This window comes from Procambarus clarkii, chromosome 70 (genome assembly GCF_040958095.1).
Source record: "Procambarus clarkii isolate CNS0578487 chromosome 70, FALCON_Pclarkii_2.0, whole genome shotgun sequence".
Taxonomy (NCBI): Eukaryota; Metazoa; Arthropoda; class Malacostraca; order Decapoda; family Cambaridae; genus Procambarus; species Procambarus clarkii.
In genome coordinates, this window is record NC_091219.1 from 17,287,350 (window position 1) to 17,312,964 (window position 25,615).

Below are 25,615 nucleotides of genomic sequence, written 5' to 3' on the forward strand. Positions count from 1 at the left end.
TGTTTAGACGAGGTGTTATGCCCTTAATGACTGACACCCTTGTGCTAGCTGCCCTTAATGGCTGACACCCTTGGTGCTAGCTGCCCTTAATGGCTGACACCCTTGGTGCTAGCTGCCCTTAATGGCTGACACCCTTGGTGCTAGCTGCCCTTAATGACTGACACCCTTGTGCTAGCTGCCCTTAATGACTGACACCCTTGTGCTAGCTGCCCTTAATGGCTGACACCCTTGGTGCTAGCTGCCCTTAATGGCTGACACCCTTGGTGCTAGCTGCCCTTAATGACTGACACCCTTGTGCTAGCTGCCCTTAATGACTGACACCCTTGTGCTAGCTGCCCTTAATGACTGACACCCTTGTGCTAGCTGCCCTTAATGGCTGACACCCTTGGTGCTAGCTGCCCTTAATGGCTGACACCCTTGGTGCTAGCTGCCCTTAATGACTGACACCCTTGTGCTAGCTGCCCTTAATGGCTGACACCCTTGGTGCTAGCTGCCCTTAATGACTGTCACCCTTGTGCTAGCTGCCCTCTAAACCTAGTTTCCTTCCTGACACATATTGCATGAGAGAGCCTCTGTGTTCGTGCATGTGTTTTCGTATGCGTGTGAGGTAGGCGAGGGGAAGGTGGGGGGGAGGATTATAGACAGAAGGAAGTGATGGATAATACGAGAGAGAACGAGGTAAAGAGTGGGGGCGGGGGGACGGCCTTGCCCTAACAAGGTCGTCGCGGACCACCACAGGTGTTAGAGAGCGTCCCCGCGTATGATCCCAGGACACACATGGTGTAGCGTATGGGTCAGCCCGGCCTGGCGCGGGAAGTGCTGCCGCTGGAGTCTGGCTCCGGGCGCCAAGAGCCTCGCACGCGCGCACAACGGTGCCGCTCGGGCAGGCTCACAAGCCGCGCCTCTTCATTTGCAAGTGTTTATCTGTGCTATTTCTATCTGGCTGTGTTGTCAGTGGTGGCTCTGGACGGCCAATAACCTTCCTGCCACCTTCCCCTCGGGCGCTCCAGACAAAACAACAGCAAACTTGTAATTGCCATCACGGAGGTTACAACGTCTTAGGTTACTAACTGTGTCATTTTTGTCGCATTAGAATAGACCAACTATATTTTTATGTCTTGTTAATTGTCGCCAGATTTGTATTTTTAGTGGCCCGGCAACCCTTTCTCGCCATGATTGGGTTTCACTATACAGGTTTGGAGTCAGAGTGGGATATAACTCCAGTACTGACGGGTAGTGTCACGGACGGTATTAATACTGTAGTAATACTGTAATAGTAATGTCAGGGCGGTATTAATACTGACAATAATAATAATAATGTCGGTACTTGAGTTACAAGTTGCGAACTCTACGGCCCTTTGTTATGGTAACTAAATGCCAACTGTAATTGAAACATGTCTTGGTCTTGATAATAGTCCCTGTGGTTCATTGTGGCACCTGGCGTCCACCTGTCCCCCTGGCGTCCCGGTGGCGTCCACCTGTCCCCCTGGCGTCCCCGTGGCGTCCACCTGTCCACCTGTCGTCCACCTGTCCCATGGCGGGTGTTGCTCACAAGTCTTTTATTGTGTCCCGTGTCGGTTCCTTGTGTGTGTGTGTATCAGTGTTGTGATAGTGTATAGACAGAGCTGCAGGTTGGCTGACTATTTTAGTACACGTTGGCAAGTTGGGTTCAGACAGTTTCTGCCGGCTGCGGGGGGGGGGGATTCCTGACTGTCTGTCTCGTCTGGTCTGTCGTCTGGTGTGTTTGGTGTGTGCCTGGTGTGTCTGGTGTGTTTGGTGTGTGTTTGGTGTGTGTCTGGTGTGTTTGGTGTGTGTCTGGTGTGTTGTCTGGTGTGTTTGGTGTGTGTTTGGTGTGTGTCTGGTGTGTTTGGTGTGTGTCTGGTGTGTTGTCTGGTGTGTTTGGTGTGTTGTCTGGTGTTTGGTGTGTGTTTGGTGTGTTGTCTGGTGTGTTTGGTGTGTTGTCTGGTGTGTTTGGTGTGTTGTCTGATGTGTTTGGTGTGTTGTCTGATGTGTTGTCTGGTGTGTTTGGTGTGTTGTCTGGTGTGTTTGGTGTGTTGTCTGATGTGTTTGGTGTGTTGTCTGATGTGTTGTCTGGTGTGTTTGGTGTGTTGTCTGGTGTGTTTGGTGTGTTGTCTGGTGTGTTTTGTGTGTTGTCTGGTGTGTTTGGTGTGTTGTCTGGTGTGTTTGGTGTGTTGTCTGGTGTGTTTGGTGTGTTGTCTGGTGTGTTTGGTGTGTTGTCTGGTGTGTTGTCTGGTGTGTTTGGTGTGTTGTCTGATGTGTTGTCTGGTGTGTTTGGTGTGTTGTCTGGTGTGTTGTCTGGTGTGTTGTCTGGTGTGTGTCTGGTGTGTGTTTGGTCTGTCTGGTGTGTGTTTGGTCTGTGTCTGGTGTGTGTTTGGTCTGTGTCTGGTGTGTGTCTGGTGTGTGTTTGGTGTGTGTCTGGTGTGTGTCTGGTGTGTTTGGTGTGTGTCTGGTGTGTTTGGTGTGTGTCTGGTGTGTGTCTGGTGTGTGTTTGGTGTGTTTGGTCTGTGTCTGGTGTGTGTTTGGTGTGTGTCTGGTGTGTTTGGTCTGTGTCTGGTGTGTGTCTGGTGTGTGTTTGGTGTGTCTGGTGTGTTTGGTGTGTTTGGTGTGTGTCTGGTGTGTTTGGTGTGTGTCTGGTGTGTTTGGTGTGTGTCTGGTGTGTTTGGTCTGTGTCTGGTGTGTTTGGTGTGTGTCTGGTGTGTTTGGTCTGTGTCTGGTGTGTGTCTGGTGTGTTTGGTGTGTGTTTGGTGTGTGTCTGGTGTGTTTGGTGTGTGTTTGGTGTGTGTCTGGTGTGTTTGGTGTGTTTGGTGTGTGTTTGGTGTGTGTCTGGTGTGTTTGGTGTGTGTCTGGCGTGTTTGGTGTGCGTGGTGTGTGTTTGGTGTGTGTTTGGTGTGTGTTTGGTGTGTGTCTGGTGTGTGTCTGGTGTGTTTGGTCTGTGTCTGGTGTGTTTGGTGTGTGTCTGGTGTGTTTGGTCTGTGTCTGGTGTGTGTTTGGTGTGTGTCTGGTGTGTTTGGTCTGTGTCTGGTGTGTGTCTGGTGTGTGTTTGGTGTGTGTTTGGTGTGTGTTTGGTGTGTGTTTGGTCTGTGTCTGGTGTGTTTGGTCTGTGTCTGGTGTGTTTGGTCTGTGTCTGGTGTGTTTGGTGTGTGTGTGGTGTGTTTGGTCTGTGTCTGGTGTGTTTGGTCTGTGTCTGGTGTGTTTGGTGTGTGTCTGGTGTGTCTGGTGTGTGTTTGGTGTGTGTCTGGTGTGTGTTTGGTGTGTGTCTGGTGTGTTTGGTCTGTGTGTGGTGTGTTTGGTCTGTGTCTGGTGTGTTTGGTGTGTGTCTGGTGTGTTTGGTCTGTGTCTGGTGTGTGTTTGGTGTGTGTCTGGTGTGTTTGGTCTGTGTCTGGTGTGTGTTTGGTGTGTGTTTGGTGTGTGTTTGGTGTGTTTGGTGTGTGTTTGGTCTGTGTCTGGTGTGTTTGGTCTGTGTGTGGTGTGTTTGGTGTGTGTGTGGTGTGTTTGGTCTGTGTCTGGTGTGTTTGGTGTGTGTCTGGTGTGTTTGGTCTGTGTGTGGTGTGTCTGGTGTGTGTTTGGTGTGTGTCTGGTGTGTTTGGTCTGTGTGTGGTGTGTTTGGTGTGTGTGTCTGGTGTGTGTTTGGTGTGTGTCTGGTGTGTGGTGTGTTTGGTCTGTGGCTCGCGACTAGATAGATTTAGAGGTTATCTTGATTTCTGGGCTTAGCGTCCCCGCGGCCCGGTCCTCGACCAGGACTCCCTTTTGTTACACACCCCCCAGGAAGCAGCCCGTAACAGCTGTCTAACTCCCAGGTACCTATTTACTGCTAGGTAACAGGGGGCATCAGGATGAAATAAACTTTTTGCCCATTTGTCTCCGCCTCCACCGGGAATCGAACCCGGAACCTCAGGACTACGAATCCGAAGCGCTGTCCACTCAGCTGTCAGGCGCCCTCCTAGAGGACCATTTATCCTCTATTATTGATAGAGATGAATAATAACCGAATTATTATTCAATCATTATTAATTTATTATCTATTATTCATTTATTCATTCTATTTATACCAGACTTAGAGGATCAATTACTGATTCCAGTTTCTGAAAGATTAATAGATTGTTGAGATTGTCGAAACAGATTGGGATTATTGGCGCTATCATCAGTGTGTGTGTGTGTGTGTGTGTGTGTGTGTGTGTGTGTGTGTGTGTGTGTGTGTGTGTGTGTGTGTGTGTGTGTGTGTGAATCGCATCAACCAGGTGTGGATCTGGTACCTCGGTGGCAGTGTCAGCAGTAGACGAGAGGCAGTTAGGCGGGACCAGGAGCTGAAGCTTGGTTTTGTAAGCCGAGACGCGTAAACCTCATACTGATTTTTGTTCTCACGCTTCCCTCCCTCTCTCTACCTCACTCTCCCTCACTCTTCCCTCCCTCACTCCCTCACTCTTCCCTCCCTCTCTCTCCCTCAGGACACGGTGCATGTTGCCGTGTGAGGTGTTGTGGTGATGGGGGCCTGCGGGCCCGCAGCCATGAGGGCCACCGCCAGACTCTGGCACTCTGGCCCACCTATTTTTGGCCCGCTCGTACTACCCACTGATTCATGCCCCTCCAAGTTTCCCCGCCCAAACTCTGGCCCTTCTGCAACTTGGTTAGTTGCATTCTGGCCGTAAATAATAGCTTTCGTCTACCTTGAAAAATCGCCCAGTTAATAAGCTTGAAGGTTAGTGTATAGACTTGGGGCCATGTACCGTTTCTAGGAGTAATTAAGATGTTTGTGACAAGGAGGAGCGCTTCCTTCTGTGATGGTCAGGAACAATTGACTGATTGATCTAAATATGATGTAATTAGTGCCAGAAATTGTTGCCGTAGACAAGTAGCAGTCTACATGTAACATGTCTACATGCTACAACTAATGTTAGAAATATTTTACGTGAGCCTGTCTAATAAAAAAACACACAGGTAGGAACTGAGAACCAGCAGTTTTACTGTATAAATTGAGCCATGTGGCTCCGTAGGTGCCGATTTCCGACTCAATTTTTGAGTGTTTCACACTTGAGTGTTTACACTTGTGTGTTTGTGTGTTAACCTTAAAGCCACAGTGCTCAGCTTGTACAGTATAATCAGTCATTAATGTGTACTCACCTAGTTGTGTGTGTTAGAAAGTGGGAGGGGGGGGGGGAGAAGGGGTTATAGGGAGATTAGGATGAGGGAGTTGTGTTGGTGTAGGAGGCTGGGATCCCCTCTTTGACACCCCCCCCCCCTCCCGCCCGGCCTGAGATCCAAGCATGTCTGGTTATTTTAATGACTGACTTGTCACAAGGTTGAGCAAAAAGGGATGTAGACGGTGGCGGGAAGGTGAAAGTGTTCAGGCTACAACTATTTGTTTCTGGTGCTCGGGGGGGGGGGAGCATGAGGTGCTGGTGCTAGGGGGGAGCTATGAGGGGCTGGTGCTAGGGGGGGGGCATGAGGTGCTGGTGCTAGGGGAGAAGTTTACCTGAAAAGGTGTATAGAAAACCACGACCTAACCTAACCTTGGGAGTGTAGGACAAGCATGTAAAGAACATTTATTGCTTCTTAATTACAATTACTACTCGACCAGTAGCTATATTGGTAATACAATTTTATAAAACTAATAAAAGAAACCTAAAGTCGCAATAAATTATAAAGTAACTCAGGATATTTTCAAATTTTGTATAAAATCTCTATTGTTTAATAAAACTGAAAAAGAAATTCTTTATATATAAAAGTTGTGTAAATAGAATTGAACACGAAAACTGCAACCTAAATATTTTGAGTGTATTAATACAAAATTAGCAGACTATATGAGGAGGTAAATGTAACAGCATAATAAGTGTATTTATGTACTATGCAGACAGTCAGGATTGTACTTATTACATTTAGTATTAAAACGTACTGTGTATTCGGAGGAAGGGTAGCGTTAATGAGAGAAGAAAGATAACCTGGACTTCTCCAGGCCTTGGGTGCGCGTGTCGAATGTTGAATTGGATTAGAATGTTGATTGATGAAGATTAAGTCACGCAAAAGGTGGCACGGGCATGAATAGCTCGTAAGTGGTGGCCCTTTTGAGCCATTACCAGTATCAAGAGCTGATACTGGAGATCTGTGGAGGTGCAACTGCACCCTGCGTGACGGGAGATGTCTCCCGTGTGTGGATTAGGAAATATGTGCAGGTTAGTATTGTAGAGAAGACGGGGAGAGGTTAATTTGGTGGTGGTGGAGGAGGGGGGGGGGGGAGAGGTACCAGACTGTCGCCAGACGCAAGCATACCTCCCTCCCTCCCTCCCTTCCTCTCCCTCCTTCTCTCCTCCTTCCCTCCTTCTCTCCCTCCCTCCCTGTCACCATCTCTCTCCCTCCCTCGCTGTAATCTTCGTGCTCTGTAGCTTCGTCTTCGTCGTGGTGGTTCCTCGTCAGTTGGGTCCCCGTCACGTTAATAATCAGCGTGGTACAGCGTGACAGCGGGGCCACAGAGAGAGAGAGAGAGAGCAGTGTCCCCCCGCCAGCTTGGACAACACTGGACACTGTCTGCGGCCTTCCACCGCCACTTTTCATTTCGGCTGTCATAAAACTCTCCGGTCAGCAGGGTTAAGCTGGGGTTAGAGTGACTGAGGGAAGTATCAATGCCGTGTTATTCCGTTGTATCGTCTCTTAAGTCTGATTTTATACGCGCGTGTTATTAGACATAATTGATACAAGGAATGGTAGAACCCCAGTACAAGGAAGGGTTAACTTGAGATGATTTCGGGGCTTAGCGTCCCTGCGGCCCTGTCTCCTCGACCAGGCCTCCTTTTTGTTACCTTCCCCCCCCCCCCCCGGGTAGCAACCCGTAGCAGCTGTCTATCTTGAGGTTATCTTGAGATGATTTCGGGGCTTTTTAGTGTCCCCGCGGCCCGGTCCTCGACCAGGCCTCCACCCCCAGGAAGCAGCCCGTGACAGCTGACTAACTCCCAGGTACCTATTTACTGCTAGGTAACAGAGGCATTCAGGGTGAAAGAAACTTTGCCCATTTGTTTCTGCCTCGTGCGGGAATCGAACCCGCGCCACAGAATTACGAGTCCTGCGCGCTATCCACCAGGCTACGAGGCTCACCGGTAGGTAAGGTACCTGTAGGTCTAGCCTACAGGTACCTATTTACTGCTAGGTGAACAGGGGTATCAGGGTGAAAGAAACTGCCCATTTGTTTCCGCCTCCACCCGGGATCGAACCCGGAACCTCAGGACTACAAATCCGAAGCTGTCAGCTGTCAGGCCCCAAACATTATTGCCAACAACATTTGGTGTTCCCAGGCGGTCACCCATCCAATTACTAACCAAACCCAACGTTGCTTGGTTGATGGGACGTTCTCAACGTCCCATCAACGTCCAAGTGGTGTTCTCAACGTGGTATGGCCTAACTTAACTTAACTTCCACTACTTCCCGATATGGCCGTTGGTTACTTAGTATTTTTGGGCTTTCAATATCCATAGTGAAGTGTTGTGTGTTCCTACTGCTTTACAAGTGTTAAGTCCTTACAGGTGTTGATCTTTTTCCAGTAATTGTTTTATGTTCATCTGTGGCCGGTGATGGAACCATAGTGATATTGTGGCGAGGGGACGCCCTCCTGTGGCACAGTGTTGGGACTTATAAGGCCCTCATATACCTGAGTGGATAACTCTCACTTCTCGCCTGCCAGTCTCCCGGTTCTGACCTGGATTGTACCTGGATGAGGTCGAGAGTTCCACTCCCGAAGCCCGGCTCTGGCCCAGGTTTGACTTGAGAGTTTAGCCCAACAGACTGTTGCTTGGTGCGGCCCGCAGTCCACCACAGCCTGGTTGGTACAGGCCCTTCTGCTACTATGGTTATGCATAATCTATATATATATATATCAGTTCTATATACAAAACTATCATATAAGGATTGCTTTAAAATTATATGAACTATATGTTTAACACTTCTCTAACCCTAGTCCATGGAGGACAGAAGAAAATGTATATATGCTGGTTAGCATTGTAAATGTGTGGCCACGTCTGTGGTAGAAAATAATAAAGAAAAAATAAAACATAAAAAAATTGCTTTAAAATACTATACACTAGGTATATTAGGCAAGACCAAGACTGGTATAGAGTACGCAAATACTTGAGATGAGACAGGATAAGATAATTACAACTGTCGGCATTAGGAAAGAAGACAAAACGGAATAGTTGAGAGAAACAGACAAATTGGATAGTCTTTGGTAGGCTTGAGACACCAGATAAGAGGTACAAGGGGAAGGTACCCAAGGAGCAGATAAATGTTAAGGAGTACTGGAAGGTGGTGAACATGATCATAAGGTGAGTGAACTTGAGTCAGAAGTGGCGGGAACAACTCCCATTCACAGCGCAAAAAAAAAACAAAGGCAAAAAAGGTAGTAGAGCGCTTCACCGTGGCAAGGTAGAGAGGTGCAGCAGGTACAGTCGCTAAGCTTCTGGGGCCCAGGAGCTGGACGTCGCTCCATGTAAACACAACTGGGCAAGCTCTTGTTTATTTCATAACAAGATCTTGCTCACATTCTCTCTCACACACACGCGCACAAAGAACGCGCGCGCTCAAATACACGCAGACAAGCGCGCACACATACAGGGACTATGTATGAAGTAGTAGTAGTTCTTACTAGCTTCAAGGTAGTTATTATGTCACACCTCTACATGCAACATTTCCACCCGTGAAAGTTTGTGTTGAAGGTGCTGATGGAGGAGCCTGGGTGGGGGAGGGGTGTGTAGGTGGTGGAGGGATGTGTGTGTGGGTGGGGGAGGGGTGCATGGGTGGGGGATGGTGTGGGTGTAGGAAGCCAATGTAGGTCATACATGGAGAGCATTTTGGGAGTTTTTACTCCCTTACTCATCCAGGTGCGTGAGTATCTGGAAGATGAAAGTGCGTGGGTGGAGGAGGAGGAGAGTGTGGGTGGAGGAGGAGGAGGAGTGTGGGTGGTGGTGGAGGAGGAGAGTGTGGGTGGAGGAGGAGGAGAGTGTGGGTGGAGAAGGAGGAGGAGGAGGAGAGTGTGGGTGGAGGAGGAGGAGGAGGAGAGTGTGGGTGGAGGAGGAGGAGAGTGTGGGTGGAGGAGGAGGAGGAGAGTGTGGGTGGAGGAGGAGGAGGAGGCAGCAGTGGGTGGTGGAGGCATGATAGGGAGGTGTAGTCATGACGGAGCAGGATGTCACCCACACCAGCGCTGGCCAAGTAGTTTGGGTGGTGTGGGTGGGCGGGTTCAGGCCCTACTAGATGGTTTAACCGGGTGTGGTGGGGCGGCGGTCGGGGGGGGGGGTGAGCGTGGGTGTACACTCCCTTAATTGTGCTGACGGGGGAGTTGAGCTCTGGCTCTTTGGACCCGCCTCTGAACCATCAGTCATATGGTGTAGAGAAAGTGTGTAGCGTAGTAACTACCCGGGATGGGCTCGGTGTTAGGCCTACTCCAACGATTTAATTGTTCTAGCAGACATTTGTCTTTCCTTGATGTTTTTTTCTTTTCCTTGGTCGTCATTCTCGTCTGTAACCTCATGATCTTGAACTCACTTGCATTGAAATTAATAAATCACTTTTGACAAGTTGTAACTTGTGCAGGTTCCGATGCATGCGACAATCCTCGCGTGTTGTGGATGGTGATTATCCCAGTGACACGTGCCTGTCTGTCTCTCACTCCGGCGCTTCTCCTCTCACAGGTAACCTGATGGGCTCCTTGTGGGGCAGGTACGCTCTCCTCGGCCACTTGAACACTGTTCCGGTTCCTGGTGGTGCTGCTCAAGCTTGAAGACCAACCTCACTTGCTGCTGTGTCAGACAGCTGCTGTCAGTGAATTGTGTGTGTTCCCTACTTCAGCTTAGTCACATGACGCTTTCCTTCTCTGTACCTATATTGACCAATTGTTACGGAAGCTGTTCCACGTGTTCCCTGGGCCTCTTGGCTAGTCTCTAGTACCTTACACGATGTGTCTGAGGGGAGACAGCTGTGTTATGGAGGTAGAGCTTCATCTCTTGGGTCCTGCCTCTGTCTTTAATAATGTATGTGAAGCTGTGTATCACGGCTTCCTCCATCACTTTGTTTTTTCTTTTACTTCTTAGTGCATTAAACGTGTTCACATTGCAGGGAAATAGTGATGGTTTCTGTGCAACACATTCGGGAACGTCTTTTAAACACTTGTACTCTTATAAGTTATCGACGAAGTAAACATTTGCTTCACTTAGGCACTACGACACGGGAGCCCCCGACCCCCACACGGGGGAAGCGTAAGCCCCCCCCCTATTCATAAACAATCAATTTTAAAATAATGTCCTTGTCAACCGTATACATTTACCTAAAGATTATATATGTGGTAATCATGTCTCACCCGGTTTTTTCACCGGTGATGGGGGGGTTTAATTTCTATGTTTCCCCGATATTTATTCATCTCGGATCTGGGACTAACTAGTCCGGTGACTAGCCTCTCGAATTGCTTAACTTCATTTAGATTGTGAGATTTATATTTAATTTATATGAATTTATATAGTGTTTATATTTACACTAATTTATAATTTGTATGATATTTAGCAGACTGTATTTCTCCAATATTCTCACAAATCGACTTCTTGCACATTGGGGGGGGGAGGGTATTTTAAAATTTATATATATATATGCAGTCAAACAAATTACAGTATTAAAGTACATATATTAGTAATTAGTCCTCAACCAATCCTTATTGACAGTACTAGTGGGCTTCTGGTGAGAGGTTCGGTAAGATATTAAACTCTTGTGTAATTTATCTGTCAGAGTTGAGGGCGATTGTCTCTCTATTTAGTATCTTATGTCTAGCCGAGGAGCCGGTCGGCCGAGCGGACAGCACGCTGGACTAGTGATCCTGTGGTCCTGGGTTCGATCCCAGGCGCCGGCGAGAAACAATTGACAGAGTTTCTTTCACCCTATGCCCCTGTTACCTAGCAGTAAAATAGGTACCTGGGTGTTAGTCAGCTGTCACGGGCTGCTTCCTGGGGGTGGAGGCCTGGTCGAGGACCGGGCCGCGGGGACACTAAAGCCCCGAAATCCTCTCAAGATAACCTCAAGAAGATAACCTCGTGCTTCATGACTGCGCACATTGCTTAAACTGCTAACGATTTGTTTGTTCAGATCATCCTGTTGTTGTTTTTTAAGAAAACTTTGAAAATAATAATTATTGAAAATAGTAATTAATTCTAGAAGATCATTCACATGATCATGGACGAAATAAGCAATAATAGTGAATTCTTAACTCTGAAATCTCCCTTTCTCTCCCCCCCCCCCCCTTTGCTCTCTGCTGCTTCAAGGATACTTCCTTATACATTGTTGTGCCAACTCGGAGTCGAGCCTCGTACGGGGTTCTGTGTAAAAGGCTTTCCAACGGTCTCCGAAAATATGTATTCTGACCGCCATTCTCTGTCATCCCGGTCATATAATTATATCAACAAGTTGGTGGTGCAGGATTTGCCATCCTTGAACCCATGCTGGTGTAGCGTTACAAACACCAGATGTTATATTAGCCTCTTAGTGTCTTAGGATATCATCCTAAGGATATCTTAGTCGTGGAGCATGATATGCAAGTGAGAGAGAGACAGTGGTTTGTAGTTTAGCATTTCTTGTCTACCATTTGGTATAGTGGCTATCTTGCGGTTATCAGCTCCCACTTTAGCACTGGTCTCCATAGTGAGGTGTCGTCGTCCCACAGGCTGGGTCGTATCTTGCAGGTTCCTCGTTATTCCTCTGGTCGTACTGGTTACTACCAGCAAATTGTGGTTAATGAATCAAGCTGGCCGGGAACTATTACGGATAGTTCATGAGAACATGTTATAGATTCAGCTACTCGGAACACGTTCCAAGTAGCACGGGCTATGGTGAGCCCGTAGTGGACTTACCTGGCACAGGAGCGGTGCTCTTCGTGTCATGAGAACACTTGTGCGGTATTGAATGCGGGTTTTGATGGCACAGTCACTGCCTTTGGTGCCACAGTCGACGGAGATCACGGGCTCACAGGCCTGGACCCAGATTCACGAAGCAGTTACGCAAGCACTTACGAACGTGTACATCTTTTCTCAATCTTTGACGGCTTTGGTTACATTTATTAAACAGTTTACAAGCATGAAAACTTCCCAATCAACTGTTGTTATTGTTATAAACAGCCTCCTGGTGCTTCGGAGCTCATTAACTGTTTAAAAGTTGTAAACAAAGCCGTCAAAGATTGAGAAAAGGTGTACAGATTCGTAAGTGCTGACGTAACTGCTTCGTGAATCTGGCCCCTGGCAATCACCGCGGATTGCTTTGGGAGTAGAACTCCCAAATCAACAACAGGTTGATGATGGTTGTTGAAATGTTGTTGAAATTGTTGTTGAAATCAACAACATCGCCAAGTTGCTTGCTCTTGTGGTCTGCAACCTCTTTTGACTTTAGTTGGTGTTAGTATTGCGCGAAGGGAAGGTGGAGGACACGCGTGTGCTCATACTACATCCAGAAACAAATGGGTAAAGTTTCTTTCACCCTGAATGCCCCTGTTACCTAGCAGTAAATAGGTACCTGGGAGTTAGTCAGCTATCACGGGCTGCTTCGTGGAGTGTGAGTGTGAGTGTGAGTGTGTGTGTGTGTGTGTGTGTGTGTGTGTGTGTGTGTGTGTGTGTGTGTGTGTGTGTGTGTGTGGTGGGGAAAAAATAGTAAGCAGTTGATTGACAGTTGAGAGGCAGGCCGAAAGATCAAAGCTCAACCCCCGCAAACACAACTAGGTGAATACAACTAGGTGAGTACGTCACGCCAAGTCTCCCCACTTGCCTGGTGTTGGTCGATATCAATATAGCACCAGTCTCAAAGGGTTATCATCTTGGCCTCGGGTCGAAGAGGTATGATAGTTGACCACGCTGTGGCCAGTGTCAGGTCATTGCTTCTCTAACGCTGAAGGTTACCTTTATTTGGATTTTACTTAGATTTGGATTACCTTTCTGGATTTACAGATTAGTTTATTTTATCTCTACTTCTTTCTTGAGGTTATCTTGATGATTTCGGGGCTTAGCGTCCCCGCGGCCCGGTCCTCGACCAAGCCTCCTTTTTGTTACACACCCCCAGGAAGCAGCCCGTAGCAGCTGTCTAACTCCCAGGTATCTATTTACTGCTAGGTAACAGGGGCATCAGAGTGAAAGAAACTTTTTGTCCATTTGCCTCCGCCTCCACCGGGGATCGAACCCGGAACCTCAGGACTACGAATCCGAAGCGCTGTCCACTCAGCTGTCAGGCGTCTTGGCCTAATTTTGTGGTATAAATTATGTCACAATACATCTTGGCTCTCTAACCATAAACATCACTTTGAAATACACAAAGAAATAACATTACCGTCATCTATCAATGAGAAAATCAGTCGGAGCCGTGAGGTGGATTCGAACGTATGCTCTGGGTACTCCCAAACAACACTTTGGCCCACTAGAGTACAAGCCAGAGTGCATGGGGGGGGGGCAGCTGTGATGTACTTCACATGTATTTCAGCATATATGGATGTCTATTGATAAATCTAGTGGGTGGAGGGTCCCCCCCCAGGGGAGGAGTGGGTGGAGGGTCCCCCCCCCAGGGGAGGAGTGGGTGGAGGGTCCCCCCCAGGGGAGGAGTGGGTGGAGGGTCCCCCCCCAGGGGAGGAGTGGGTGGAGGGTCCCCCCCCAGGGGAGGAGTGGGTGGAGGGTCCCCCCCCAGGGGAGGAGTGGGTGGAGGGTCCCCCCCCAGGGGAGGAGTGGGTGGAGGGTCCCCCCCCAGGGGAGGAGTGGGTGGAGGGTCCCCCCCCCAGGGGAGGAGTGGGTGGAGGGTCCCCCCCAGGGGAGGAGTGGGTGGAGGGTTCCCCCCAGGGGAGGAGTGGGTGGAGGGTCCCCCCCAGGGGAGGAGTAGGTGGAGGGTCCCCCCCAGGGGAGGAGTGGGTGGAGGGTCCCCCCCAGGGGAGGAGTGGGTGGAGTTTTCCCTCCCAGGGGAGGAGTGGGTGGGTTAGTGTTGTAGCAATACCAGTATTAACAAAGTGTAGAACTAAGGCTGCATATCTAAGGGTTGTGGTAAGCTGAGGAATGTTTTGGTGTCATGAATGAAAAAGAGAAGTGGTGGTGTTGGGGTGCAGGAAGGGGCGGAGGAGGGTGCAAGAGGAATGGAGGGGGGAGAGTGCAGGAGCGAGGGAGGGGGGGAGGGGGGAGGGTACAAGTACAGCGTGGAGTAACAGGATTGGTTGTGTGGCTTCGTGGCTGATGAATGGACTATCAGCTCTCCACAAAGGTCATGAGTCAATATCAGCTGGCCACGGATGCTGGCTCATGGTATTTACTTGGAATGAATGATGGTTGGATCAATGAAGGAAGGTGGCGCATGCGCACTGTTAAGGCCCAAGATGCCCAGTATAGTAACTTAGTGATAGCGAGGGAACCGCGCCCCAGTCTACGAGGTAGGGACGGCCTGCGGCTCCTCACCTGCTAATGTCTTACAAGTGTTAACGTCACTGCTCAGGGTGGTGGAGCTGGTTGAAGATGACAATGTTTCCTTACTTGTGCTCTCCACCTGCCTCGGTACATTGGTGCAGCTCCAAACGTTCGTTTTGACTTAGTCTTTGAGCCTACCTTAGTAATTGTTCCTGAGACAGCCGCTCCCCGTCCAAACCTGTTTGTTACCAGCCTGGCGTAGAGTGGTGGGACTTGCCTGGCCTGGCGTAGGGACCCTAGGTCATCAAAGATTGAGGAAAGATGTACATGTTCGTAAGTACTTTCGTAACTGCTTCGTGAATCTGGCCTCTGGCCCCTGTGGACCGTGTACGTCAAAACTTGCATAGGATCCGCCTACAAACAAGAGAGGACAAACTCTCACACAAGATATTGCATAGGACTAGGGGACACACGGGACCAGGCATACGCAAGTCACACGCGTTCATGATAGTAGTATAGCGTTTAGGTGCAGGGCGAGTTCATTCATATTTCCTTTGAATTCATATCATGTCTTTGTATGAATGTGCGGTCATTTGAGGTAAATTCATTCACAGCCTGGCTGCCCATTCACGATTTCGGCGTTTGAAATATCAGAATAAATAAATAAAACTTTGTAAAGTTCAGCACGTGTCATTTTGTCTTGTTGTGTATTATGCAGCGTGACATTCACTGGGCGCTCCACTCTCGTGTGTATCACAGATACACTCCTTCATGCTCCTCTGTGGAGCACACCCACTCTCGTGTGTATCACAGATACACTCCTTCATGCTCCTCTGTGGAGCACACCCACTCTCGTGTGTATCACAGATACACTCCTTCATGCTCCTCTGTGGAGCACACCCACTCTCGTGTGTATCACAGATACACTCCTTCATGCTCCTCTGTGGAGCACACCCACTCTCGTGTGTATCACAGATACACTCCTTCATGCTCCTCTGTGGAGCACACCCACTCTCGTGTGTATCACAGATACACTCCTTCATGCTCCTCTGTGGAGCACACCCACTCTCGTGTGTATCACAGATACACTCCTTCATGCTCCTCTGTGGAGCACACCCACTCTCGTGTGTATCACAGATACACTCCTTCATGCTCCTCTGTGGAGCACACCCACTCTCGTGTGTATCACAGATACACTCCTTCATGCTCCTCTGTGGAGCACACCCACTCTCGTGTGTATCACAGATACACTCCTTCATGCTCCTCTGTGGAGCACACCCACTCTCGTGTGTATCACAGATACACTCCTTCATGCTCCTCTGTGGAGCACACCCACTCTCGTGTGCATCACTGATACACTCCTTCATGCTCCTCTGTGGAGCACACCCACTCTCGTGTGTATCACAGATACACTCCTTCATGCTCCTCTGTGGAGCACACCCACTCTCGTGTGTATCACTGATACACTCCTTCATGCTCCTCTGTGGAGCACACCCACTCTCGTGTGTATCACAGATACACTCCTTCATGCTCCTCTGTGGAGCACACCCACTACATAGTCCAGAGGTATTTCCTCGCCCTCTCACATAACATATAAACTGTCGCGAAACATCAGGTAGGAACTTGTGATAAGTCCGGTGAGGAGGGGAGGCTCCATAGGCACAACACACTCACTCACTCACTCACTCCTCACTCACTCACTCACTCACTCACTCACTCACTCACTCACTCACTCACTCACTCACTCACTCACTCACTCACTCACTCACTCACTCACTCACTCACTCACTCACTCACTCTCACACACACTCTGGGAATATCCCTGGTCCTCGACTCTTCATCCTCCTCCCACGAAGTATAACAAATTTTGGTGGATCATGTGGTTTGAGTGGCTGTATGTGCCTGCAGGCTGCTGCAAGCAACAGCCTGACTGATAGTTACCACCAAGCAGGGGCCAGGCCGGGAGAGCATATAAGGACCAATGTGGACCACAAGCTAGGCAAGAGCCCAATAAATGCATTGAATCAGTCTGACCATACGGAAGAAACATATAGACGAGCAAGATGGGTGGTGTAAAACCAAGAATCAAAGAGGAGCAAAAGGATTTAATAGTATAAGAAATATTGCCGGGACAAAAGTGGAAATTGGACAGTTTTCTGCAAGAAGTGCCTGAGCAACCAGGATGTATTGGGTATGTGGGCCTGCGGGCCGCTCCAAGCAACAGCCTGTTGGACCAAACTCTCACAAGTCAAGCTTGGACCCGGGCCGGGCTTGGGGACTAGAATAATTCCCAGAAGTCCATCCAGGTAAGAAAGCATATGTTTGGGAACCTGTGCATCAATTGATTTCATGTTGAGAGGTGGAATCCTGGAGCTGAAGCTTATCACCTGTGAGCACAATTAGGTGAGTACATGTACATTCTCTCATTAATGCAAACTCAGCCGTCGTGACCAGGACTGGCGGTATGAATGGCCAGTGTGTTCGAAGCCTCGCCTCACGACTACAACCAACACCCAGGATTCGTGAACCAATCAAGGTTATAGTGGATGTGTGGTGCCGCGAGCCGCTCCAAGGAACAACAGCCTGTTGGACCGTGACGACGACTACTACTACTACTACTACTACTACTACTACTACTACAAGACTACTACTGGAACCATTGATGTTCCCACCTGGCGGTTACTCGATTTTGTTGCATGAAATTACTGAGTGTTAAAGCGCACGTGTTTGGTGGAGAAGAGTGGTGTTGGCGATGTATTGTTGGAGGGAGGGAGGGAGAGGCTGGTGTTGTGTGTCTCCGCCACGTGGTCAGGAAGTACCGGCAGGGGGAGGTACGCCCTGGCCTCGCTCCACCAACCTCTTCACTACACCACCCGCCCCACCCGCCGCCGCCCTCAACGGAATACGGGGTAAAATACGGAGCTATGTTTTCAAACATGGAATTTTTTTTTTTTTTTTTAATTTTGCCCCGAGGGGCGAGTTTATTGGGCAGCGCCACTCATCTTGTGAGTGGACACACCGCCATAGTGACAGTATTGGGCAGCGCCACTCATCTTGTGAGTGGACACACCGCCATAGTGACAGTATTGGGCAGCGCCACTCATCCTGTGAGTGGACACACCGCCATAGTGACAGTATTGGGCAGCGCCACTCATCCTGTGAGTGGACACACCGCCATAGCAGCATGTACAACACTCCCCAATAGGAAGAAAACCCGCTGGGTTGTTCATCCTGTCACAGCAAACATGGAACATATTACAGAGTGCGAGTAAGTCACGCGAAATCCAGTCTTCCCGAGGTGCAGCTCAGCTCCACACTTGTGCCCTGGGACCTGATTCACGAAGCGGTTACGCAAGCACTTAGGAACCTGAACATTTTTTCTAAATTTTTGGCAGCTTTGTTTACAATTATTAAACAGTTAGTGAACTCCGAAGCACCAGGAGGCTGTTTATAACAATAACAACAGTTGATTGGCAAGTTTTCCTGCTTGTAAACTGTTTAATAAATGTAACCAAAGCCGCCAAAGATTGAGGAAAGATGTACAGGTTCGTAAGTACTTGCGTAAGTACTTGGGGCCAGATTCACGAAGCAGTTACGCAAGCACTTAGGAACCTGTACATCTTTTACCTGTCATGGTGGGAAGTCGAAAATATGTTCAAGGCAGACAAATTACAATAAGATCAGTAAAGTCTCTCCTGGGGAAACTGATAATAAGGTTCTGTTTAACATTAAACAAAATTCCGCCACCGATCTGCGAAAAGCGAAAACCCAAATTAAAGGAATACAGGTTAAAAGTTCGATCTGATGGTGGGAAGAGGCCGGGTCGAAACCCTTGGAATGATGGAAACGATGAGTCACAATAACGAGGCTGAAGACGTGAAGACTAAGCCACACACAAGATGATGAGATCACGACGAACGTTTCAGTCCCTCGGACCATTATCAAGTTGATTGTGATTATTGACTTGATAGTGGTCCAGGACGGACCGAAACGTCGTCGTCTCCTCGTCATTCCGATGTGTGGGGTTTAGAGAGAGAGAGAGAGAGAGAGAGAGAGAGAGAGCGAGAGAGAGAGAGAGCGAGAGAGAGAGCGAGAGAGAGAGCGCGAGAGCGAGAGAGAGAGAGAGAGAGCGCGAGAGCGAGAGAGAGAGAGAGCGCGAGAGCGAGAGAGAGAGAGAGCGCGAGAGCGAGAGAGAGAGAGCGCGAGAGCGAGAGAGAGAGAGCGCGAGAGCGAGAGAGAGAGCGCGAGAGCGAGAGAGAGAGCACGAGAGCGAGAGAGAGCGCGAGAGCGAGAGCGCGCGCGAGAGAGAGAGCGCGAGAGCACACGTACACACACGTACACACACACGGGGATCAGCCAGGGAAATAAGAGTGTGAGTAATGCCAGTATTGAAGACAAGGGAGGCCCTACACCAGTGATGTACTCCACACAGCACTGGTGCTATCTGGCCTGTTGGGTCCTCGCTCCCCCCCCCTCCTTCCCTCAAGGCAGACCACATACACGCCAACTACAATTTAATAAAATCCATTATTACTAGCATAGAATCAGTTAAGTACCTAAACTACAGGTATCGACTCAAGACACTCAAATTCTACATAGAGAAAATCGGTAGGAGCCGTGAAGACAATGCGAACCTATTCTCTGGGTACACCCAAGCAAACACCTTTGACAACACCACCACGACATGGTCAAAATAAAAGAAACCTGGGATACCACTGAATCCTCTAGGGTTCCTGGAGCTTCCGTTTAAGCTTAATAAAGGAAATTTACACAATTCGTAACATGCACTCTAGCTTTGTATTCTAGGAATTCTACATCCAAAGCTTCTCTACAAATGCACAGAGACATCACATGGTCAATTCTTCCGACAATGTCGGGATGTAGTAATCTAAGGTGTTGCTTGGGAGTACCCAGAGCATAGGTTCGAATCCACCTCACGGCTCCTACTGATTTTCTCATTGATACATGACGTTAATGTGATATCATTGTGCGTTGTACTTCATGCTATAACGATGAGTGTTCTGGTAATATACACGTGAAAGATACTGTTGAGAGATATGATAGTGAGTGTATCTAAATACACTGAACACTAAGGATGTCGTAACAACAATTAGATGGGTTTAAACATCAAAGAATTACGACTCTTCAGCATCCTGTCAAAAATATACAAAATATCTCTTACAAGAGGTAAGTTTGTGGTGGAGTTAGCAGATCAGCCTGACTGTGATGGCTGTGTGGGGACCTGCGGGCTACGAACATAAACAGCCTCATGAACCAGGCATTCACCAGGGGACGTCTGGCCCCAGGCCAGACTGCAAGAGTAGGGTAACTAAAGATATCTCTACACAGCTAAAGCCCTCGTACAACCCTGCAGCAGCCGTCACCACCCTGGACAACCCTGCAGCAGCCGTCTCCACCCCTGGAGTCTTGAAAATGTACTCTAGAAAAATGAGAGCGGTATTGCATAATATATACATGTAGACTACTGGAAGGCCAGGGAGGCCAGGTATGGACACAACTGGAAGGTCCCAAATGTGCACAACACAACAGCCTGGTTGTGTGAGAGAGATGGGAGGAACTGTAGCCTGCGCCCAGTGAGGCGTACAGGTGCCATCACCACAGTCAGTGAACACTGTGTGTGGCTCTTCACTCTCACAACAACTGTAAGAAATATTGCGTAACAAAAGTGACCGTGATCAAGAATGGGAAGTTTCACCAAGGGATGGCGAACCTCCCGTGATGAAGGCTTGCGGGCCGCTCCAAGCAGGAGCTCATGGATCACATTATCATAAGAAATCTCTAACTTAAATTACTGTGAAAGAACAGTCATGTTTAGCAGCGTGTTAAACAACACAAGCTTGAAGGCCCAGGCGCGCGTCATCAATGACAACTTACACAATTGAAACCATAAAAGATATCAACACTAAACACAGTTGACTAAACAAGATATTGACATTACTATACCTGTGGCACACCTTCCCCCCCCCCCATTACACAAGGTAGGTAGTAAAGCAATATATAATGTATTACCGTCGCATTAACGTCATTAAGGTCTTTGAGAGATTGATAATGGAGTCAGAACTACGCAATCCAGGTCAACGCGGATTTAGATCTGGATAAATACAGGTACAGTTACTTGTGTCTACCGTGTCTGCTCCTGGCGTCGTGTCTGCTCCTGCCGTCGTGTCTGCTTGTTGGGCGTCTGAGGCGACGTGGTGGGATTACTCGCTGCATATTTTTGATGCAAGTGGTGCATTTACATAGTAACCTTCCCTGTGTTGGACTGTCGTGTCTGTGAGCAGACTCATTGGGGGTCGTCAGCACCACCACCACTAGCCGTAGTAGCAGCGCCAGCTCAGACTGAAGCACCAGAAGCTGAGAAAGCAGCACGGAGCGCAGCAGCAGGAGCAGCAAGGAGCGAGGAGGCGGCGGCGATATGCTCGGTTGACTGCTTCCTCTGATGATTGAAAATTAGCCATGTGGTGTGGCGGTAGTCGCCGGCCGTGACGACCCCCCCCCCCCCCATCCCCACCTTGTAGCTGGCCCCTCTATCCTGCCCCACCACTTCCCCTCACCGCTCCACCTTCCCTTCTCTCCCCCTTTCATATCCCTTCACTCATTTTCCCCCCTCTATTCCAAGCACCCGCGCTTCCCAACTCCTTCCCATATCTTCACTCTCCCTTCTCCATATCTCTCCCACTTGATTATCTCTCCCTATTACTTCCCCTCCCTACTCGTGTTCAACCCTTTTACCCACTCTCGCTAGTCCTTCACTACTCTCACCCTTCCTAACTTCCCCATTTCATCTAAACTTTTACATTCCCATTTCACCTCTTTACTCTCCTTACAGTGAAACCCCATCCCCTCTCCCTTCCCTTGGCCCCCCTCACATTTGCCTTCCCTTGTTCGTTTCCGCCCCCCCCCCTCACCCCCCACCCCTCCCCCTAAGTATCACCCTGTTCATAACTGTTAGTCTTGTTGTGTTACCAATATTCTCTCTCCACTCTCCCCTTACATATATATAGGGCTGCAAGCCCCTATATATATATATATATATATATATATATATATATATATATATATATATATATATAATAGAGAGAGAGAGAGAGAGCGCGAGAGCACACGTACACACACGTACACACACACGGGGATCAGCCAGGGAAATAAGAGTGTGAGTAATGCCAGTATTGAAGACAAGGGAGGCCCTACACCAGTGATGTACTCCACACAGCACTGGTGCTATCTGGCCTGTTGGGTCCTCGCTCCCCCCCCCCTCCTTCCCTCAAGGCAGACCACATACACGCCAACTACAATTTAATAAAATCCATTATTACTAGCATAGAATCAGTTAAGTACCTAAACTACAGGTATCGACTCAAGACACTCAAATTCTACATAGAGAAAATCTATATATATATATATATATATATATATATATATATATATATATATATATATATATATATATATATATATATATATATATATATATATAATATGGTATGAAAACCATATTTGCTGCAGTCTGATGTTTACTTGATGCTTGCTTGTTGCCCTCCTGGTACAGCATACATTTATTTATTTATTTCTGCATATACAAGAAGGTACATTGGGATTGTGAGGATACATAATATGGTAATTACAATCTTGTAAAGCCACTAGTACGCGCACCGTTTCGGGCAGGTCCTTAACTGGAGCCGGTCGGCCGAGCGGACAGCACGCTGGACTTGTGATCCTGTGGTCCTGAGTTCGATCCTAGGCGCCGGCGAGAAACAATGGGCAGAGTTTCTTTCACCCTATGCCCCTGTTATCTAGCAGTAAAATAGGTACCTGGGTGTTAGTCAGCTGTCACGGGCTGCTTCCTGGGGGTGGAGGCCTGGTCGAGGACCGGGCCGCGGGGACACTAAAAAGCCCCGAAATCATCTCTAGATAATCCCTTCATACTACGGTCACCATTCCCTTCCCAGCCGTGTGGAGGACCGTCCCGGTGTGGAGGACATCCTCGTCATATTATACTGTTTTCAGGCCAGAACAGTTAATGTTAATTGGGTAGAGAGTGATATAGATTTCGGAGGGTGAGGTGCGGAGCGTGTTGGGCCACACTCACTGACCCGTCGTTCACTTCTTCCTGTTCGTGTTTCATTCTTGGTGTTATCTTGGCGTGACCTCCGTGACGTGTTGACCTCATTAAATACACCTGATATACAAAATACAAAAATGATACAAAATACAAATAGATTGAGCAGCTTAGTCTATTTCTTCCCTCCAAAAATACACACATACTTTTCATTAAGAAACTGCCGTGACGCGACTTCTGTAAGTCTGTAAAGGCTACCGCCCCCCCCTTCCCCTCGGTAAAGGCCAACGCCCCCCCCCCTCCCCTCGGTAAAGGCCAACGCCCCCCCCCTTCCCCTCGGTAAAGGCCAACGCCCCCCCTCCCCTCGGTAAAGGCCAACGCCCCCCCTTCCCCTCGGTAAAGGCCAACGCCCCCCCCTTCCCCTCGGTAAAGGCCAACGCCCCCCCTCCCCTCGGTAAAGGCCAACGCATCCCTCCCCTCGGTAAAGGCCAACGCATCCCTCCCCTCGGTAAAGGCCAACGCCCCCCTCCCCTCGGTAAAGGCCAACGCCCCCCCCTCCCCTCGGTAAAGGCCAACGCTCCCCTCCCCTCGGTAAAGGCCAACGCCCACCCTCCCCTCGGTAAAGGCCAACGCCCCCCTCCCCTCGGTAAAGGCCAACGCCCCCCCTCCCCTCGGTAAAGGCCAACGCCCCCATCCCCTCGGTAAAGGCCAACGCCCCCCCCTCCCCTCGGTAAAGGCCAACGCCCCCCTTCCCCTCGGTAAAGGCCAACGCCCCCCTTCCCCTCGGTAAAGGCCAACGCATCCCTCCCCTCGGTAAAGGCCAACGCCCCCCTTCCCCTCGGTAAAGGCCAACGCATCCCTCCCCTCGGTAAAGGCCAACGCCCCCCTCCCCTCGATAAAGGCGTATACCTGGTCTCTCGCTGGTTTACGGGCTATTCGTGCCCGTGCAACCTCTTGGGTGACCTAATCTTCATCAGTCAATGTGACTGGTGGCCAGTGTTCCTATATTCTCCCTACGAGTCATACCTCTCCTGCACCTCTTTCCAAACTAAATGTTTCTTATCTTATAAGTTTTTCTAAGAACTTGCCTAATGTTTCTTGAAGACGTCCACCCTTGTTCCGGCCTCTCCAGGTATGATCAGGTATGGTCTCCAGGTATACTCTCTAGGTATTATCAGGTATGGTCTCCAGGTATGGTCTCCAGGTATGATCAGGTATACTCTGCAGGTATGATCAGGTATACTCTGCAGGTATGAACAGGTATGATCAGGTATACTCTCCAGGTATGATCAGGTATGGTCTCCAGGTATGATCAGGTATGGTCTCCAGGTATGATCAGGTATGGTCTCCAGGTATGACCAGGTATACTCTCCAGGTATGACCAGGTATGACCAGGTATACTCTCCAGGTATGACCAGGTATACTCTCCAGGTATGACCAGGTATACTCTCCAGGTATGACCAGGTATGACCAGGTATACTCTCCAGGTATACTGTGGCTTGGGAATACCAGTTAGTAGTTAGTGTTATGGTTTTCATTAAGCATTGAAAATGTTAAATATTTTATTACTAATGTACAGTTTCTTGTCCCGCTGCAGGTAAGACGCCAGCCGCTCTGGTCCGGGGAGGTGGTGACGGGTGTGTACACGGGTGGTGACGGGTGTGTGACGGAAGGTGAGTCTTGGTGACGTGTGTGTGACGGGTGTGTACACGGGTGGTGACGGGTGTGTGACGGCAGGTGAGTCTTGGTGACGGGTGTGTGACGGGAGGTGAGTCTTGGTGACGGGTGTGTGACGGAAGGTGAGTCTTGGTGACGTGTGTGTGACGGGAGGTGACGGGTGTGTGACGGCAGGTGAGTCTTGGTGACGTGTGTGTGACGGGAGGTAAGTCTTGGTGACGGGTGTGTGACGGGAGGTGACGGGTGTGTGACGGGTGTGTGACGGCAGGTGAGTCTTGGTGACGGGTGTGTGACGGGAGGTAAGTCTTGGTGACGGGTGTGTGACGGAAGGTGAGTCTTGGTGACGTGTGTGTGACGGGAGGTGAGTCTTGGTGACGTGTGTGTGACGGGAGGTAAGTCTTGGTGACGGGTGTGTGACGGCAGGTGAGTCTTGGTGACGTGTGTGTGACGGGAGGTGAGTCTTGGTGACGTGTGTGTGACGGGAGGTAAGTCTTGGTGACGGGTGTGTGACGGGAGGTGAGTCTTGGTGACGTGTGTGTGACGGGAGGTGAGTCTTGGTGACGTGTGTGTGACGGGAGGTGAGTCTTGGTGACGTGTGTGTGTGACGGGAGGTAAGTCTTGGTGACGTGTGTGTGACGCAAGATAAGTCTTGGGGGACTCCTCCCTACCCACTGACCATCAACTAGGTCTGAAATTTTTCAACCCACAGCCAACGTTCCAACATTTCGTGTTTCATTCTTGGTGTTATCTTGGCGTGACCTCCGTGACGTGTTGATCTAATTAAATACACCTGATAGACAAAATACAAAATGATACAAAATACAAATAGATAGATAAAGCAATAGCAGCTTAGTCTATTTCTTCCCTCCAAAAATACACACATACTTTTCATTAAGAAACTGTCGTGACGCGACTTCTGTAAGTCTGTAAAGGCTACCGACCCCCCCCCCTCCCCCTCGGTAAAGGCCAACGCCCCCCTTCCCCTCGGTAAAGGCCAACGCCCCCCTTCCCCTCAGTAAAGGCCAACGCCCCCCCTCCCCTCGGTAAAGGCCAACGCCCCCCTCCTCTCAGTAAAGGCCAACGCCCCCTCCTCTCAGTAAAGGCCAACGCCCCTCCTCTCAGTAAAGGCCAACGCCCCTCCTCTCAGTAAAGGCCAACGCCCCCTCAGTAAAGGTCAACGCCCCCCCTCCCCTCGGTAAAGGCCAACGCGCCCCCCTCCCTCGGTAAAGGCCAACGCGCCCCCCCCTCCCTCGGTAAAGGCCAACGCCCCCCCCCCCGTCCCCTCAGTAAAGGCCAACGCCCCCCTCCCCTCGGTAAAGGCCAACGCGCCCCCCCTCCCTCGGTAAAGGCCAACGCCCCCCCCCCCTCCTCTCCGTAAAGGCCAACGCCCCCCCCTCCTCTCCGTAAAGGCCAACGCCCCCCCTCGTCGGTAAAGGCCATCGCCCCCCCCCCCCCCGGGTCC

General features: G+C 49.6%; 1 protein-coding gene across 4 annotated transcripts in view; it reads left to right on the forward strand.

Annotated features, from left to right (window-relative positions):
- Positions 1 to 25,615, forward strand: part of LOC123750434 (serine/threonine-protein phosphatase 4 regulatory subunit 1) — a 365,399-nt gene that overhangs the window by 177,654 nt on the left and 162,130 nt on the right. Inside the window, exon 4 of one of the 4 annotated variants that reach the window (XM_069311602.1) lies at positions 24,056 to 24,073. The exons of the other annotated variants lie outside the window; for them this stretch is intronic. Coding sequence (XP_069167703.1) covers positions 24,056 to 24,073 — 18 coding nt within the window. The remainder of the gene's footprint in view (positions 1 to 24,055; positions 24,074 to 25,615) is intronic. 4 annotated transcript variants of the gene reach the window in all.